Source organism: Phocoena sinus, chromosome 2 (genome assembly GCF_008692025.1).
Source record: "Phocoena sinus isolate mPhoSin1 chromosome 2, mPhoSin1.pri, whole genome shotgun sequence".
NCBI lineage: Eukaryota > Metazoa > Chordata > Mammalia > Artiodactyla > Phocoenidae > Phocoena > Phocoena sinus.
The window spans coordinates 19,508,802-19,526,001 of NC_045764.1; the positions used below are offsets into that span (position 1 = coordinate 19,508,802).

At 45.2% G+C, this 17,200-nt stretch overlaps 1 protein-coding gene across 1 annotated transcript in view; it reads right to left on the reverse strand.

The window, feature by feature from the left end:
* Positions 1-17,200, reverse strand: part of CAMK1D (calcium/calmodulin dependent protein kinase ID) — a 424,335-nt gene that overhangs the window by 55,328 nt on the left and 351,807 nt on the right. The window contains exons 4-5 of the mRNA XM_032621492.1: positions 6,581-6,719; positions 2,129-2,255 (exon numbers count right to left, since the gene is read on the reverse strand). Coding sequence (XP_032477383.1) covers positions 2,129-2,255; positions 6,581-6,719 — 266 coding nt within the window. The remainder of the gene's footprint in view (positions 1-2,128; positions 2,256-6,580; positions 6,720-17,200) is intronic.

Genomic DNA, 17,200 nt, shown 5'->3' on the forward strand with positions numbered 1-17,200 from the left:
AAGTGCTAGAGCTTTCCAACATCAGAGCCAAATATGAGAGCAGTACGATGCATATGTAAATATGCACATTCTTTGTCAGAGCCCACGTCCTGAAGCAGGAGCTGGGCGGCTACAGCATCCTCAGCTTCCTCGCCCGGCGTGGCCTGGGCAGCAGCCCCTGTGGAGCAGAGCAAAGCCATTCCAGCCAGGAGACTGGACCCCATGACCTTGTAGGCCTGTCCATTTTCTGATGCCTATGACTCACCATGGTTGGAACCGGCTGTTTTCCTCCCTGTCTTTTAAGAGAAATGAGAATAAGCTTGCCTCATTCATTTTTATTTGCCGCTTGCCTGGTGGCTTGGACTGAACTGGAGAAATTCCACACACACACACACCGCTCACGCTCACATTTCCACCCACGGCCCCCACCTCAGGGCACACACGTGTCTACACGTGCATCTCACACCACAGCTGCTGATCCAAATCCTCCTGATGGAGTCCAAGCTCTTCCTGAAACCATGACTTTTCTCTCCTAGAACGGGGACTGCTCACCCTGCCATGCATCTCCATCAGATGTGCTGGCTTCGCAAACACGATCAGAACCATCTCCCCTTCTGTATCTAGTGCATACACACAACCCAGGGACAAAATTCCTGGGTACTGTGACAGTCAAGAGCTAACAGGTACTGACCACATCTTTTCCTCCCCTCCCACATTTATACCATCTTGATCTCCTCCTAAATCTGTGGCTTCCTTCCCTTCCCCTCATTTTAGTCTCTATTCCCCTCAAGTCTGTTCTTTTCTCCTGAGTTCCTTTAAAAGTGCAACAGCTGTGACATTAACAGTGCCGACTTAACGCCCATTACCATGCAAGCACTTGGAGGGCCCTGAAGTGCCTCCGAGGTCTTTCGAAGTTTCTGACCATGCTCTGGGCCCCAGACCCGTTTAGCACGAGGCCTGCTTCCCTCAGCCTGCCTGGGAAGGTCACGTGGTTGTAACCCCGAACAAACAGGAATAACATTGGTCATATAACATCACCTCCTCTCCTTCAGGGCAGGCTTACTGTTCTCATTAAGAAAAGCCATCATGGTCTGTATGATGAGAATTCAGCCTCGGTCTCCATTTTCTCAAAGTCTCTTCCAGTCTCAGTTCGTCCTGCTCTTAGACCTTCCTAGCTTGTACTCACTCTCTCCCCAGCACAAGCTGATGCCTCTACCTGGAACTCTGTCCCCTGACTTTCCCATGGTTGGGGCTGCTTCTCGTCATGAAGGCTAATGCCTGAGTCTCCTCCTGTCCCCTTAACTGTCCCAACTTCTATCATACACTCCCGTTTTGTCTTCTTCACAGCATGTAAGATCTGAAATGCCCCTGTTCACCTGTTTCTTTTCTGCCTGTCTCTCCCAACTAAAAGGTCAGCTCCACGAGGGCAGGTGTTCCGTCTCATTCACTGTCTTCACCCCAGTGCCTAGAACAGCATCTGGTACACAGCAGGCACTTGCTGGATGAACGCATACAGTCATGGAAATGGAAGCCTCGATAACTTCGTACCCAGTTCTGATGGCCTTTCTCTGGGCCCCCCGGAGATGGAAGTTGAGTCTCAGTATGTGTTCAGACCTGCCATAGCATTTTCTGCATTCTGAGTGTCAGGGACAAAGGATCTCTGGGGTTCTGATTTTAGAAAAAACTTTAATTCTTGGCTTCTCCAGGACAGATCAGGGTTGGCTAATTAAAGAGAGTGACTTGGTCAAGGGCTGAACCAGATTCCTTCTATCAATATTTTCTTTCTACGTGTTTCTATCTCAACATTTTGTTTTATGTGTGTTTGCACCTTATTGTCATCCCACATGTCACTGTAAATCATTTAAAAACATAGATACACATGACATATTTCTGGTCTTAGAACCTGGGAACTCACCCAAATCAATTCCTGGCCTCCACACAGGCCCACACCCAAATCAAACGGGATTTCCACCCAACTATTAAAAGGTTTCAGGGGAAATCACTTCCCTTCAAACTCATTCCAGTGTCTCTCAATCTTTTATTCCTCCCTCAAGGGAAACGAAGGCAGCTGTGATCACGTGCCAGGCTCAAATGCTTAAGACAAGCGATCAGGTTGACAAGTGGGAAAACACACACGCGCAGTCCTTACCGACATAGCCTGGGGTCCCACAGGCTGTGGACATCACGTCTCCTTTGCCCTCCATTTTGGACAATCCAAAGTCACTGATCATGATTTTGGACTCTTCATCCTGACTGTAGTACAATAGGTTCTCAGGCTAAAAAGAAATGTAAAAAAAAAATCTGTTTTAAAAGCTGGGTTACCTGTGGGAGCCTCACCAAACCACCAAAACTTAATGACAATGGAAGAACAGACTTGACCTTTAGACACAGTAAATGCCTTAAGAAAAGCAGTGTTTAGTGAAAACAATGCAGGGTGCCTTATATAGTATTGGGCATTTATGGATTTTCAATAAATGTGAGCCACTTTCCCTTATTAGTACTTTCTCTACTTAAGAACAATGAACCATATATTGAGGCAAATAGAAAGCAGATGCCTCTCAGACTTGTCAATTCATTTCTTGGGTTAGGGGCACAGAGATTCTCAGAAAGAAAACTGTCTTTGCAGGTGCTATTCGGTTTCTTTTTTCTGACCCTTGTCAGCAACCTGTCTCCAACCTAAGGGTCTCTCTCCCCGCCCTAAGGGACGTCCTGTGTCCATAGCTCGGGCACATGCACTGCACTTCCCCCTTTCCCGGGCCAGCTGATATCCGAGCACTCCACTTCCTGGGAAACAGCGGGAGGTCATCACGGAATGAATCGGAGGCGGAAGATCTAGAGCTTTCTAGCCATGCGTCCTTAAAAGCTCTGTTTCTGTAGAAGACGGGTCAAGATGGTTCCTCGTTTGCTTCCCTGACTGTAAAATGTCAGAGCTCAGGCAGCAGTAATGCACGACATGCAGCAAAGGTCCGATGACAGCTCCCGTTTCCACTCTAAGTCTGTACATCAGTGGCACCCCCGTGGTGTCTACATGGGAGGGGCTTACGGATGGCAATCCTGGGGTAAACCAGGAGACAGCAAAGTTTCATTTGTATGACATCTTGTGGAAAATTGGGGAATCTGGTGGTTTCTGGCAAAAAATGGGGGTGGGGCTTATGGAGCCGGAGGGAGATGTTGAGCAAGCATCCCCCCACCCTTGCTGTCTCTCACAGTAATTTTCCATCCATGACCCCTCACTCTGCTCAACGGCTATACCTCCCCATGTGTCCTTGCCACATGTGCAGTGGAGCCCAATTCTCTCCCCTAACGCAATGCCCCTCCTGCAGGAGTCTTGAATAAAGCCTTCCTTACCATTTTAACATGTGTCAGGACCATTTTTTTCTTTAACTGAACCCCAAGGAAAAAAATACTACCCCTCACTCAAAATAACATGACACATCATTCACAGTGACTTTAATCCTATGGATGAAGCACAAAATTAGAAGAAAATCAAATGCATGCTTGAGGATGCTTTCAATTCCTTTTAAACTAGAATAAAATGAGCCAATCAATAGTAGAAACAACAACACTTAGAAAGCAGAGGAAATAATCTAACCAAACAGTGCACGTGGTTCATGGTTTCTCTGAATGTTTAGGGATTCGCCTTTGATGAACAGTGAGAATCCAATCATGGGTGCAAAGAGAATATTTTTTTAAAGTTTCTGATTTTATGACTTCCTGTCCCAGTACTTCTACAGCTGTAAAGTCAAGGATCTCATGCTCCTAGACAAGGCTGCATCGAGGCAGGAGACAGCCTAAGAGCCCAGAATCTCTCCTGATACCTTCTTCCTACAGGAGATGCATTTGGATCAGTAAACTGCTCTTCTGAAGGGCAATCACCAAGGAGGGTTCAGTGGACTGGTCATTCTCAGCTTAGGTCAATACTTTTACTTACCTCAAGATTAGTAAGCACAGCAGGGCTTTACTTGCGGGGAGGGGTGAACAGGGAAAAAGTGGGAGGGAAGATGGGCTCAGGGATGATGTGGGTGGAGGCCCCCACTAAGCAGTAGGAGCGCTGTGAGGGGTGGAGGGACAGGAGGAGGGAGGGGATCTTACGATGCTTCCTGGGATCCTATGAGGCCCAGGACTCACCGAAAAATGATTTTTCTGTATTTTATGGCATCTTTGCAAGACAATTTGTGGCCAATACTTGACTTGGGATGTCAATTCCAACCCCTGTTCACATAACAAGCTTCTAAAAGATCTGAAGCAACACTTCCTGTAAAGTTCATGTTACCTATAGTCATACTCCTGATCCAGTGATTCTCTCCTGGGGACAATTTCGCCCCCCAGGAGACATCTGGCAATGCCTAGAGACATTTTTTGGTGGTCAAAACTTCAGGACTGGTACAGGCATCTAGTGGGTAGAGACCAGGGACGCTACTAAACACACACAGGGCAGCCTCGCACAGCAAAGAATGATCCAGCTCCAAAGGGCAACAGTGCCTAACAGGAGGAGGCAACAGTGGACATTTCGCTTGTTTTGAAAAAAAAGACAACTGATCATCGTTAGCAGCTTCTGGGGCAAGAAGACACAAGAATACCTTTCTGAAGGGAGAAAGAGGTATAGCCACCTGTGGGGGTAGGGTAGCATCTCAAATTGTACTCTAATCTTACATTAACCCAATCGTGTTCTCTATTGCTCTGGCCTCTATCACAGAGTTTAATTTTCTTAGAGGTTTACGAAAATTTAATTCCTGAACCCCAACTTCCTCCACATAGATCAAACTTCTTTGTGCCTCTGAAAAGAGACCACAGAAAGGTCCTAAAATGGTAACATTCTATCCACAATTACAAGCCTAGTGATCTTAAAGTTCTACAGGCTGGGAGCTGCATGTACTTCTCCAAAAGCGTTACCTGCGTGTAAAAAACATGATCTCCCATAAAGCCAATCCATCCATGACCCCTCACTCTGCTCAACGGCTATACCTCCCCATGTGTCCTTGCCACATGTGCAGTGGAGCCCAATTCTCTCCCCTAACGCAATGTCCCTCTTGCAGGAGTCTTGAATAAAGCCTTCCTTACCATTTTCTAAGGGGGAAATAAACATTGCCCATCTAGGAAATGGCTTACCTGCTTAGAAATGATTTCTAGTAAGTACACCACATCACATCTCTACGGTCACTAAACTAACTTGTTCAGGAAGAGCTAGCTGCCTGCTGTGGCCTGGAAGCACAGAACCGGCATTTGATGAGGGCACAAGAGAGCAGAGAAGGCACGGCTGCCTGGTACAGAGGCTCCAGGTCACCTTACCTAGCCCTTACCTGGCCCTCTGAAGGACCTGCAAGTCCTGAAGATGAACTACTTGTGCTCACAGCCCATTTCACCCATCAGGAGGCTAGCAAAGGCTGTAAGAAGTCCATCAACATCCTCAAATACCCTCGTCCAGCAGTTCTCCAAGTGTGGTTCCCAGGCCAACATCATCTGTAAACCCCTTAGAAATGCAAGCTCCCGGGCCCTGGTGCAGACCTGCAGGATCAGAACCTCTGGGGTAGAGCCAGCAATCCGTTTTTACAAGCCATCCAGACAATTCTGGTGTAGGCTAACATTTGGGAGCCACTACCCTAGTCAATGGAAAGTGATTAACATGGAGAAAAGCAAAAACTTCACAGTGAATTCCAGTATACCATTTTATACCTTGACAGCCAGTACCAGATAACGGCCAGATGTTAACATTCTGTTTTAACACACGTTTACCATTTATTCCCTAAATTGATTTAGATTTCCCATAGTTGTGTATAGCATGGCTTCAGTACAATATAATCCCTGTGTTTCTGATAGGAGTGGTGAGTATGTGTGCTGGGGTGAGATGTCTATCTTGACTGGTGCCGTGAGTTCTAGGGGCTGGACCTAAAACTGCTGTAGAATGAAGCCACTTTATAGCCTCGGGTCAACAGCGCAGATTTTTTTCTGTTCCTCAAACTGATATGTTCCATACCTACCCTTGGTACTATGATACCCACCCTCCAGCATCCACAGACACCCTTGGGCCAAGGTGACCAAGGCCCAGATCCTTCAATGCTATTGGTGAAGGGTGAGTATTTCAAAACCTCATAGGGAAAAGATAAGAATGGAACCGACAGGACATTGGGAGAAGGCTGTAACTGTATGTCATTTAACCCATCTTTCTGGATAACCTTTTATTTCCTTTCTCCCTCGCCTCACACCCTCTATCTACTGCTCCCTTTCTTTCATATGGTGGGTTGCACTGAAACAGGGCTGGAATTGGGAAAAGAGTGGAGAACTGCACTGGACAATCTTCATGGCATCCATGTCTTGAACAAAATTACCCTTTAGATAAGTTTGAAGCAATACACAACCTACCTCCCCATGGCCCTTTCGCTGTACAGTGGTTATTAAATGTCCCAAACAATGGCCAGCCCCGTTGATCTTCATCATCTTTCAAGCTACCTCTGGGTCCCAAAGACCCTGACGACTGACAGTACACAAAGCCCACCGTATCTACATCAAGGCAACCTCATCCCTCCTCCGGAGCCAATCTGCTCCGACAGGTGCATTGTGGGTTGGAAAGCAACTGGAGGGTGTTGCTAAGCGACAGCCTCACCTTGAGGTCCCTGTGGACAATGCCCATTCTATGGAGATAGTAGACAGCATCCAAGACCTGGCGGATCAGAGTGCTGGCATCTTTCTCTGTGTAAAATCCCTTCTCCACTATCCGGTCAAACAGCTCTCCACCAGATACACTGTTAAAAAAAAAAAGAGAGAGAGAACAAATCAGTATAAGTTAAAAAAGACGTGTTAAATTTTTCAGTGAAAACTACCAATAAGACCTTTCAATATGGTGAAAGACCCAGACTTTATTTCAAAAATTAATCCAGGGCCTCCCTGGTGGCACAGTGGTTGAGAGTCCACCTGCCGATGCAGGGGATGTGGGTTCGTGCCCCGGTCCGGGAAGATCCCATGTGCCGCGGAGCGGCTGGGCCCATGAGCCATGGCCGCTGAGCCTGAGCGTCCGGAGCTTGTGCTCCGCAATGGGAGAGGCCACAACAGTGAGAGGCCCGCGTACCGTGCAAAAAAAAAAAAAAAATCAATTTTCAGATTTAAATGTTGCCCCCTTATTCCCCAGAAGCTATATCAGGGCAGTGTTTCTATGTCATGATGGTACAGATGGTCCAGGACGAAATAAAGTAAATAAAAATCAACCAGGATCCATGGATTGGCCAGGCCTGAGAAGTTTCTCTTGGCCTTTGCCTCCATCCTGCTGGGACAGCATTAACTCAGGATAACCTTCCAGAATATCAGCATCATCAGTTATAGGGCGATGACACCGGATAAGATGCCTCCTTTGCATGCGAGTATAGCCTTAAAGGTTTGGGCGGTGGGAGGGGTGCTGTGGGCAAAGCAGGAAGCAGCCAACAGGACGTCCGGGTTCTTGACCCAGTTCTGCTCTTCAGATGCTGAGAGGATGGGCACTCCTGGAATCTTTGCACCTCATTCTTTTTATCTGTAAAATGAGGTAGTTAATCTAGTCAACCACTCCCTGAGAGGCATCAGAGCCTTAAAGCCACTTGTGATTTACAAAAAGAGATAGAAGAACGACACTCCATTACATTGTTTTACTTTGGTTTTTGTTGAGAATATTTCATTTCAATTTCTTTGAATTTCAGATTGCATTACCATTTTTTTTTTGTATTTATCAAAAGGGGACCTAGGTCGCTAAAGGTTAAAAAAGGCTTGGTGGACAGAGACCCTTTCAGCTCTGAGATTCGATGTTGCTCTGAGTTGAACAAAGTAACAGAACTGTTAAATCCTGAATAGAAACAATTCAACTGATACCTTTGCCTTCAAATTCTTGGAGTACAGACTTCTCTAAGAAAAACAATGCTTTGTGCAAATAATTAAGCCATCCTTTGAAATTAGCTTCAAGGGATATATCAGCACTATTTTAATAAAAGAGAAAAAAATTTTCCAAAAACAAAATGAAAAAGGTGTATGTGAAATATTAAGATCATAAAAGTTTCACAAACAACGTTTACATCTTTAAAAGACAGACCCCAGGAGTGACACACACACATACACTAACACACAAAGCTATGATTCATTTTGTTCAAGTCAACGCAATTAATGTTCAGTAACTGAGCCACTGAAATGTTCTTTTCAAAAAAACTAATAAAACACAATTGCAGCTATAAAAGGCCTATGTATTAGAGTCTTTCCCATTACATATAATCATTCCAAGCCATACTGCGCTTGCGTAATGTCTCATTTCCAAAGCAAACTGAGCAATCTAGATAAAAGAAGAAGGACGCTCAGGAGAAATAAAAAGCAATTCAAAGAGTGAAAAGAAATACAAACAGGGGAGCAACTACATCCTGATGACCATGTTGTCTACATTAACCATCCTTAGGTAAGCCCAGATCCCAGACATTCCCTCTCAGTAACTCACATCAAGTTCTCGCCACTCTTCATTTTTCTGGAACCTTCTTCCAATGATTTCAATGAAAGAACTTTGCAGAGCTTGAGGATGTATTACAGGAGATGCACAGTTGCCAGGGGTAGGGAGAGCCTGCGTGCATTCACTTGGAGGCATTCACTTCACTGAATCATTTATTCAGTCATTCATTCCACGTGTACTGGGCACCCATTAGGTGCCAGCCACCCTGTGCAGCTGGTGCCAATCAAGGCGGCATTAGCTGCGCCGGAGGAAAACCCTGTCTTGATTGTGCCCCTCCTCATCCCCTACATCAGCCCACCTTCAATAATGACAACACTTACTAGTGTTCCAGTGCTTTCTTACCGCTGGGCTGCCTGCTACTCACATCCTCTGCAAGGTGCTGGAAGCCCTCGAGCAACAATGCTCACCCCTGGGACTTCCCTGGTGGTCTAACAGTTACGACTCCGCATTCCCAATGCAGGAGCAATCCCTGGTACGATCCCTGGTCAGGGAACTAGATCCTGCATACCACAACTAAGACCCAGCACAGCCAAATAAATAAATAAATAAATAAATAAAGCTCACCCCTTCCTCCACCTCCCACCCTTAGCACTCTGTGACCTGCACTTTGCCAGATCCCTTCCCTCCCTCAAAACTGATCTTTCTTGCTTCCCATTCTCTCAAAGTCCACCTCTCTGCAATGTGATATAAAGTATTAATAGCCATTGAATAATATTTTCACTGTGATAGGTCAGCAATGCAATAAGAATTGAAGCATGAGAGTTGAAGTTTAAGATTCTCCTGTCACATGTAGTGTCAGGATCTCAATTTCCTGCACATTTAGTATTTCACTTCTTAAATTCCAAACTGCACCAGGGATTTATCTTTCTGAACATTGCTCAGAAAGAATGTCATTTCCTTAGAAACCAAGGAACAGGGTGAAAGTTTAAAAAACTTGCCAATAAAAAATGTAACAATACTGATAAAAATACCTTAAAGTTTGTAAATCACTTTATACTTTCCAGAAATCTCCTTAAGCACACATTTCAAAAGGCCATTCTTACAGACTGAATGTTTGTGCGCCGCCGTCCCCCAATTCGTATGTTGAAGCTCTAACTGTCCCCCTCCCCCAAACTGTGTGATGGTATTTGGAGGTGGGAATTTACGGAGGTAATTAGGTTTGGTTGAGGTCATGAGGGTGGGGCCCTGATGATGGAATTAGTGTCTCCATGAGAAGAATAAGGGACACCAGAGAGTTTTCTTTCTCTAAGCCATGTGAGGACCTAGTGAGAAGGCGGCCATCTGTAAGCCAGGAACAGAGGCCTAACAGGAACCAAATGTGCCAGCACCTTGATCTTAGACATCCCAGACTCCAGAGCTGTGAGAAATACATCTCTGTCCTTTAAGCTTCCCAGTCGCTGGTATTTTGTTATGACAGCCTGAGCTAAGACACCCAATCATTTTCAAAATCACTTGTGAACAACCAGAATCCCAGAATCACTGATACGGAAATAAATTTAGAATTGTGGCAAGGGGCCTGTCTCATTTTCAGGCTGGCAGGACACGTGAGGGTTGGGGTGGTGGGCTGCTGAGCTGACAGGTTGTTTGCTTGAGTCAATATCCTTCTACGGCAAGCTTCCAGTGTGCGCGGTTTAAAGGTCCTCTTTAGAAATGGAGTTCCCCAATGAAAACACGCAAAGCATCAGAATGTAGTTGGAAGGATCAGGGGTCAGGTGATTGGAGAAAAGGAATAGGACCATAATAACAGGTCAATAAATAAAATTACTTAATGGCAGCTATGGGAGAGAGGTTCAGCTTCAGGGGGATGTAACTATATAGAAGGAAACGGGCTACCAAAGACTGAGGGAGCAGAAGACAGGAATATGGTTTGAAAAATTCTCTACTCGTCTCAATTTGAACTTGGACACTTATTTAGAATAACCTGCCTTTGCAGTGAACTTGGGTTTGCTCAGTCTCTGATCTTCCTTGCCTATTACACTGCACTGCTATCACTGTATGTGAATCTTAACTATGCAAAAACCAAATAGTTGGACGTAATGATCTCAATAAAATTTGTTTACTTGCAAAATTTTAAGTAATGCAAAATCTCTTCAAATTAAAAAATAGTCAAGAAACAGATTTCAGAGTTGCTGGATCAAGTAAACTAAGTTTGGATTCTGTACTGTAATATATTCTGTAATGTACTATTATATACAACTTTGTCAGTATACCATGCATCCACTGTTAATACTGGGCAAACCATGTTGTTTTTTACATGCACTTGAACTTCTCCATCTGATTTTGGTAGATATTTTCCTCTTATTTTAAGATTTACTGCTAATTATAGTCTAAAATGTTTTATATCTTACATCACCCACACGTTCATTCAAAAATGGTACTTGTGCTAATGCTGAAAAATGGGCTCCAAAAATCTGTTCCTCTAGGAGTTAGATTTAATAAAATATGAAGAAGGCCAGTGGAAACCAGAATATGTCACCCTCAAATATGCCTCTTCGACATAAAATTATTTTGAACTGAAGGCAGTTAAGAAGCAAGTAAATGTAAAAGAAGCTCCCACTTTTCTGTCTGAAGGCAGGAAATAAATTCTCCTTTCACTGGAGACAGACTCTTATCAGCCCAGAGTGAAACTGGCAAGCAAACCATGTTCAACTGACCCTTATCATCTTCGTTACACGTCTTCACCATTTACTACCCCTATTACAAACTCCTTTGTCTTGTCCATTTTTCACAAATTTATTGTTTGCCTAAAAGGTATAAAAGCTTCCTGCTCTGGTCACTTCTTGAGGTCTTCATTCCCTTGTGAAGCCTCCTGTGGATATGTAAAAATTCAATAAAATTTGTTTGCTTTTTTTCCTATTCATCTGTCTTTGTGAGTTTCATCTTCAGATCCAGCCAGGGACCATCTGAGGGTTAAAGAAAAAAACTTCTTCCTTCCCAAAAAGGCCAAATAGTATAGTGCTGTGCTATTAATATTAGAGACAGGAGTCTGAGAAGTATTAGTGCTGATACTGGGGATGATAAAAAGCAGTGTTACAGCAGATATGCCCTGAAATTCACAAGAATGTCAGATAACTAGGCAGCGCCAGTGTTAAAGACCCGGGAGACGTGGCTACAGGAGCCACATGGCTTAATGTGCCCCAGAGCAAGGCTGGTTAAAAATGCGTGTTTTCTAAGAACAATTTCCCCTATTTAATCCTAAGGGGAAGGCAGTCCTGAAACATACAGGTTGTGACTGAGAGGCTGCAAACAAAGCATTTTTCAACTGTGAAACCCCAAGGCCCAGATGACAGAAATTTTTTTTTCACCCAGCCTGGAGAAAGATAAAGACCATCAGTCTTTGCCTCAATCGAGTCCCAACTTGGCAGCCCCTGGAACTTCCTTCCTCCCATGCAGGGCACCCGCCGTCTCTCTGTCCCCTGATCCTCACGACTTCATGTGTCTTTGGTGCCCTCACTCTCTGCTCCTGGGGGGACTCTCTCACCCACTCTGGGACGATTAAGGGTTTATTTCATGAAAACTTTGTCCTCAATATTTCCCTCCTTCAACAAGTCCCACTTTAATAATCAAAATACCTTTATTCTCAGAATTCAGTTTCGCAACATCTTCCCAGCCTCAATCTGTTCAGAAATTTCCAAAACACAAACACACGCCTCTCCGTGGAATGGGGCAGAGAAATGTAACCCCTTGTGTGCCACTGCATTTTGATTCTGGCTCTTTTCCCTTCTCAGTGTCTGGGTGTTGTGGACTGAATTGTGTCCCCCAGCCCCCAATTTTTTTACGTTGAAATCCTAACAGCCTCCCACCGCCCCTCCCTCTCCCACCCCAGCCAAAGTACAACTCAGAATGTGACTGTACTTGGAGATGGGGCCTTTAAAGAGGTAATTAAAGTTAAATGAGGTCATACAGGTCTAGTGAGAGAAGACACCAGGGATGAACACAGAGGCTGGACCCCGTGAGGACACAGTAAGAAGGCAGCTGTCTGCACGCCAAGGAGAGAGGCTCCAGGAGAAGCCAAACATGCCCACACTCTGATCTTGGACTTCCAGTCTCTAGAAGGCTGAGGAAATAATTTCTGTTGTTTCAAGTCACCCAGTGCGTGGTATTTTGTGATGGCAGCCCAAGCAGACTGTCCATATTTGTGTACCGTATCTTTGAATGTACACTCTCTTTATATTTTTTTTCAAGGTTTACTGGGGGAAAACATTTTTGCTACTTTACTTGCATCGTATGCCTTTTTATTCACCTAATCAAATAGTCTTGCATCAAGTGATGAAATATGCTGTCCCTGTTTCCAAGGGGTACACAGGCCAGTGTGTATGGGGGGCAGGTAACCAAGATACACAGACAAGAAGAACACAGTACGGATGTTCTGATGTTGAAGGGAGAGGGGGTGAAGGTGTTTTGGAAGACCGCAGAAGGCCAGGGGACAGGGCAGGAAAAAGTGAATCAGAGCTGTCTTAAAGGAGGAGCAGTATTTAGTCAAGTGGAGAAAGTCCAGTGGGCAGGCAGAGTCCAGTCATTTGAACGATCATGAAAGGAGTTTTTGCTGAATTAATTTTCAGGGAAATAGAATCAATGAAAGAAGCATTAAGTGAGCACCTTCTATAAGCCCACCACGTGGCATGCAGTTAGTCTCTATTTGGGGAGCTACAAACTAAATTCAAGTTGACCATCAAGACCACTAGCAACTAATGACTTGCCAGGCTGTGATCCAGGCTGGTTGACCACAGGACGTCGTAGACGGGAGAAATCCGTGGTTAGAGAAGGTTCCTGAAGGAGGTATCTGAACTTCCTTTGTGTCCTCAGTCTAGCACAGCACTCACTGAATGGCAGAAAAGTGCTGGCTGATTCCTGAAGGAAGGCGTTAGGAGGAAGATCATGACAGGCAGGGAGAAGAGGGAGACGCAGGAATGGACAAGATATGCAAAGAAGCCGGACTTATCTGGAAGATGTGACCGGTGAGGATGAGTCAAATCACGAAGGATTCTGGAAACCACGCAGCAGAGACTGGATGGGCTGCATTGGACCGCACTTAATTCGAAGCTGCTTGTGATCCAAGGCAACCCACTTCTGAGAGAGATGCTTCTGAGAGTGTGACCATCTGTGCATGTGGGCCTGGAGGGGAGGGACATCTTGGAACCAAAGTCCTTTTGCAGGGTGTGTACCCTGTCCTCCAAAGCAGGTCTGTCCCTGCCATCCTGGAGGCCTACTGCTTTTACAGTCTCGGTCCTGCAGGCTTCCTACCACTTTTAGATGTGCTCACAAGAGCACATCTAAAATCCATTCCTCCGACTCCATGTCAACCAGCTCTGTAGTGTGCACTGATCTTCCATCCATCCAGGCAACAACTTTCACTGCCTTTGGTGGGGCCTCAGTGATTCCTAACAATCACCTCTCCCTGTTTTCCAACTATGCCCCTCCAGCTCCCATCCAGCTGCCCCTCAAGGCTGGCCAGGAAAAATATGGTCACAGCCAAAACAATGGGTAAGAAAGAAGTGAAGGTGTTTTAATTTTGTGTATGAAACGTGCTTGATGAGACTTTGATAGAGAAATTCTACTTTTGCATTACTCAAGAAAAGGATGAAAAGATTTGTCGAAAAAAATTATTAGCATGCTCAAGATTAAAACAGTTAATCTCTTCCATCACCTGTCCACATTCCAAAAAAAGATAATTACAAAATCATTTTTACGGGCCCAGCACGCTTCCACTGCACTGCCCTGCTACAAATCATTTTTAGATTTTTGTATCCTAAGAGGGCAAAGCGTGTCTTATCCATATTGAATCCCCAGGATTTATGACTTATATACTAGTGAAGGAGGAAGAGAAAGGAAATAAGTGAACAAATAGGTAAATGTGAAACATTCAGAGAGTTCAAAACGCTGTGGGGAGATAGAAACAAGCCTAAGATGAGTATGTGGTGGAGCCACTCTTATGTGGGCTCCGAGACGGCCCCACTGGATGACAGGGAAGAGCCAGCCCAGTGAGGATCCGGGACAGCTTCTGGGCAAAGGGGTGAGCTTGTCCTAAGACCCTTAGGACAGCACAGGTCTTTCTTAAGGTATCTGGGGACCAAAAGCAAAGTCATGGTGACTGGAATCTGGTGGGCAGAGTAGAGTGGTTGAGAGAGACGAAGGCTCAGGTCATGCAGGGCCACGTGTTATGGGTTGAATGTTTATGTTCCCCACCCACCCCCACCAAATTCATATGCTGACCTAACCCACAAAGTGATGGTATTAGGAGGTGGAGCTTTTGGGAGGTAATCAGGCCACGAGGGTGGAGCCCTCATGAATGGGATTAGTGCCCTCATCAGAGACCCCAGAGAACTAGCTGGCCCTACTTCCACGTGAGGACACAAGAAGTTGGCAGAACCTGGAAGAGGGCTCTTACCAGAATGCAACCACCCTGGCACTCTGATCTTGGACTTCCAGGCTCCAGAACTGTGAGAAACAAATTTCTGTTGTCTATCAGCCACCTGATCTATGGTACTTTGTTATGGCAGCCCAAATGGAAAAAGAGGCCATGTAAACTAAGATTTAAACAGGGGGTTTATTCTACATCAGATGAGGTATCATTGGAAGGTTTTCAGCCAGGAAACAGGGGAACTGGTTTACAGTTTTCAAAAATCACTCTGGCTGCCTGCAGTGTGGACAATAGGTTTTAGAGCAAGAGTGGAAGAAGGCAGATCATTGCGGAGCCACTGTAGTGATCCACGTGACAGAGGCTGGTGGCTCAGCTTGGGGAACACTGGAGTCTAAGAGAAGTATACAGACATGAGGAATGTTTTCGAGACACAGTAGACAAGACTAACTGATGAAGATGATATAAGGCATGCTGGAAGGAGAGGAATCAAGAACGTCTCCTAGATTTTTGACTTGAGGAACAGCTAGATTATTTGAAAAGGGGGTCCCTGGTGAAAGAGCAAATTTGGAGGGGTTAAAAACAACTAGGGCAGTACTGACCACCAGAACTTCCTGTGATGGTGGAAATGCTTTTTATCTGCAATCTGATGTGGTGACCACCACTCACAGAGAGCTACGGTGCATCTGAAATGTGGCTAGTGCAACTGGAAAACTGACTTTTAAATCTTATTTAATTTTAATTAATGTAGTAACTAATGTAAATAGCTCCATGGCACTACCATATTGGATTGCATAGATCTTGAGCCTTGGGTAGGATATGGAAGTCTGAGATGCCTGTTGGATGGAGATGTCAAGCAGGTAGCCATAGATACGAGCCTGAAGGCCCTGGGGAGGATTAGGGCTAGAGTTCAAAACTAGCAAGTCATCAGCATGCAGATGGTCTTCAAAGCCAAGAGGGTAGACCTGATCCCCTGAGAGAGTGTAGCTGGATAAGGGAAAGGCGTTTGAGTGCTGGGGATGCCAACACTCAGGTAAGGATGAGCCAGCAAAGGACCAGACAGCAGTAGGAAGCAAAGGAGGCGTGTGGGGCCATGGAAATCAAGGAGAAGGGTCTAGTCAACCCTGACAGATGCTGCTGAGAGATGAGGGCAGAGAAATGTCCACTGTATTTACGAAGATGAAGATCAGGGCTGGAGGCGAAGAGCTGGGAGTCATCGGCATATGAGATGCTTCTAGACCTTGGGACTGGAGATGTCTGAGTACAGGATTGGCCTATCTGAGCCTCATTTTCTCACCTATACAAGGGGGAATTATGCCTGATCTAAGAATTAAGTGAGGGGACTTCCCTGGTGGTCCAGTGGGTAAGACTCTACGCTCCCAATGCAGGGACCCCAGTTTCAATCCCTGGTTCCGGGAACTAGATCCCACATGCGTGCCGCAACTAAGAAGTCCACATGCCGCAACTAAACATGCCAGAGCAAAGATCTTGCATGCCGGTGCAGGCAAAATAAATTAATTAATTAATTTAAAAAAAGGAAAAGAATTAATTGAGACAATGAAGGGAAAATCCCTAGGCAGACTCCTGGTGTGCTGCAGTGTTTTGTAAATATCGGTGCCCTTCTCCCTTTTCTGCAGGGGATGGGGGGGCGGGCAGGAGCCAACCACTGACTGACAAGGGATCAGTGTGAAGGGAGCTGCTAGAAACGGAGTTGCAGTGTGAGGAGGGTGACATAGGGCTTCAGGCTGAACAGGCAGGAGAGTCCCCTGCTCTCTTCTCTGCTCCGTGCAGACAGGCTGGGCTTTTTGAAGATATCCACGCACTTGATTAGGATGGAAATCTGTGACAATGTCAGCCTTCTTACGTAATCTCACAACTTTGTATTGTGACTTCTGTCTGTATTAATTAGATGCATTTCTATAACCTTCTATCATGAGGACTCGCAATGTGAGGGTCAGAACGTTTTTGACCTCCGATGGCACATTTCCTGAGATGTTCTAGGTTAATGAAATACTAATAGATGTGAAACAGCCCCAAGCAGTGACCTTGTGGTAGAACGTACACAGTATGGGCTTTATACTAACAGATGTTCTTCAATATATCAAATATAATTTTTGGAAAAATTCTGTAATGAAATGTTTGTTACATACTGGCCTTCCCACCATTAGTTCCGATGAGGAAAATTTCACTTGGCAACAATTGTTTTTCTTTTGTAATTTTCTAGTATTAAAATAATTTTGCATTCCTTGAGTAGATAACAACTGGAAGAGATTGGAGACGGCTCTGGAATAGGTCTGGAGTATGGCGTGGTTACAGGTAGTCCGTAAAATTGCTAGCTCCCATGTAGGGAATTGACAGTTGGCTGTTAAGCACAGCTTTGCCTATCTTGGGTGAGTTTGCTCAAAACTAAC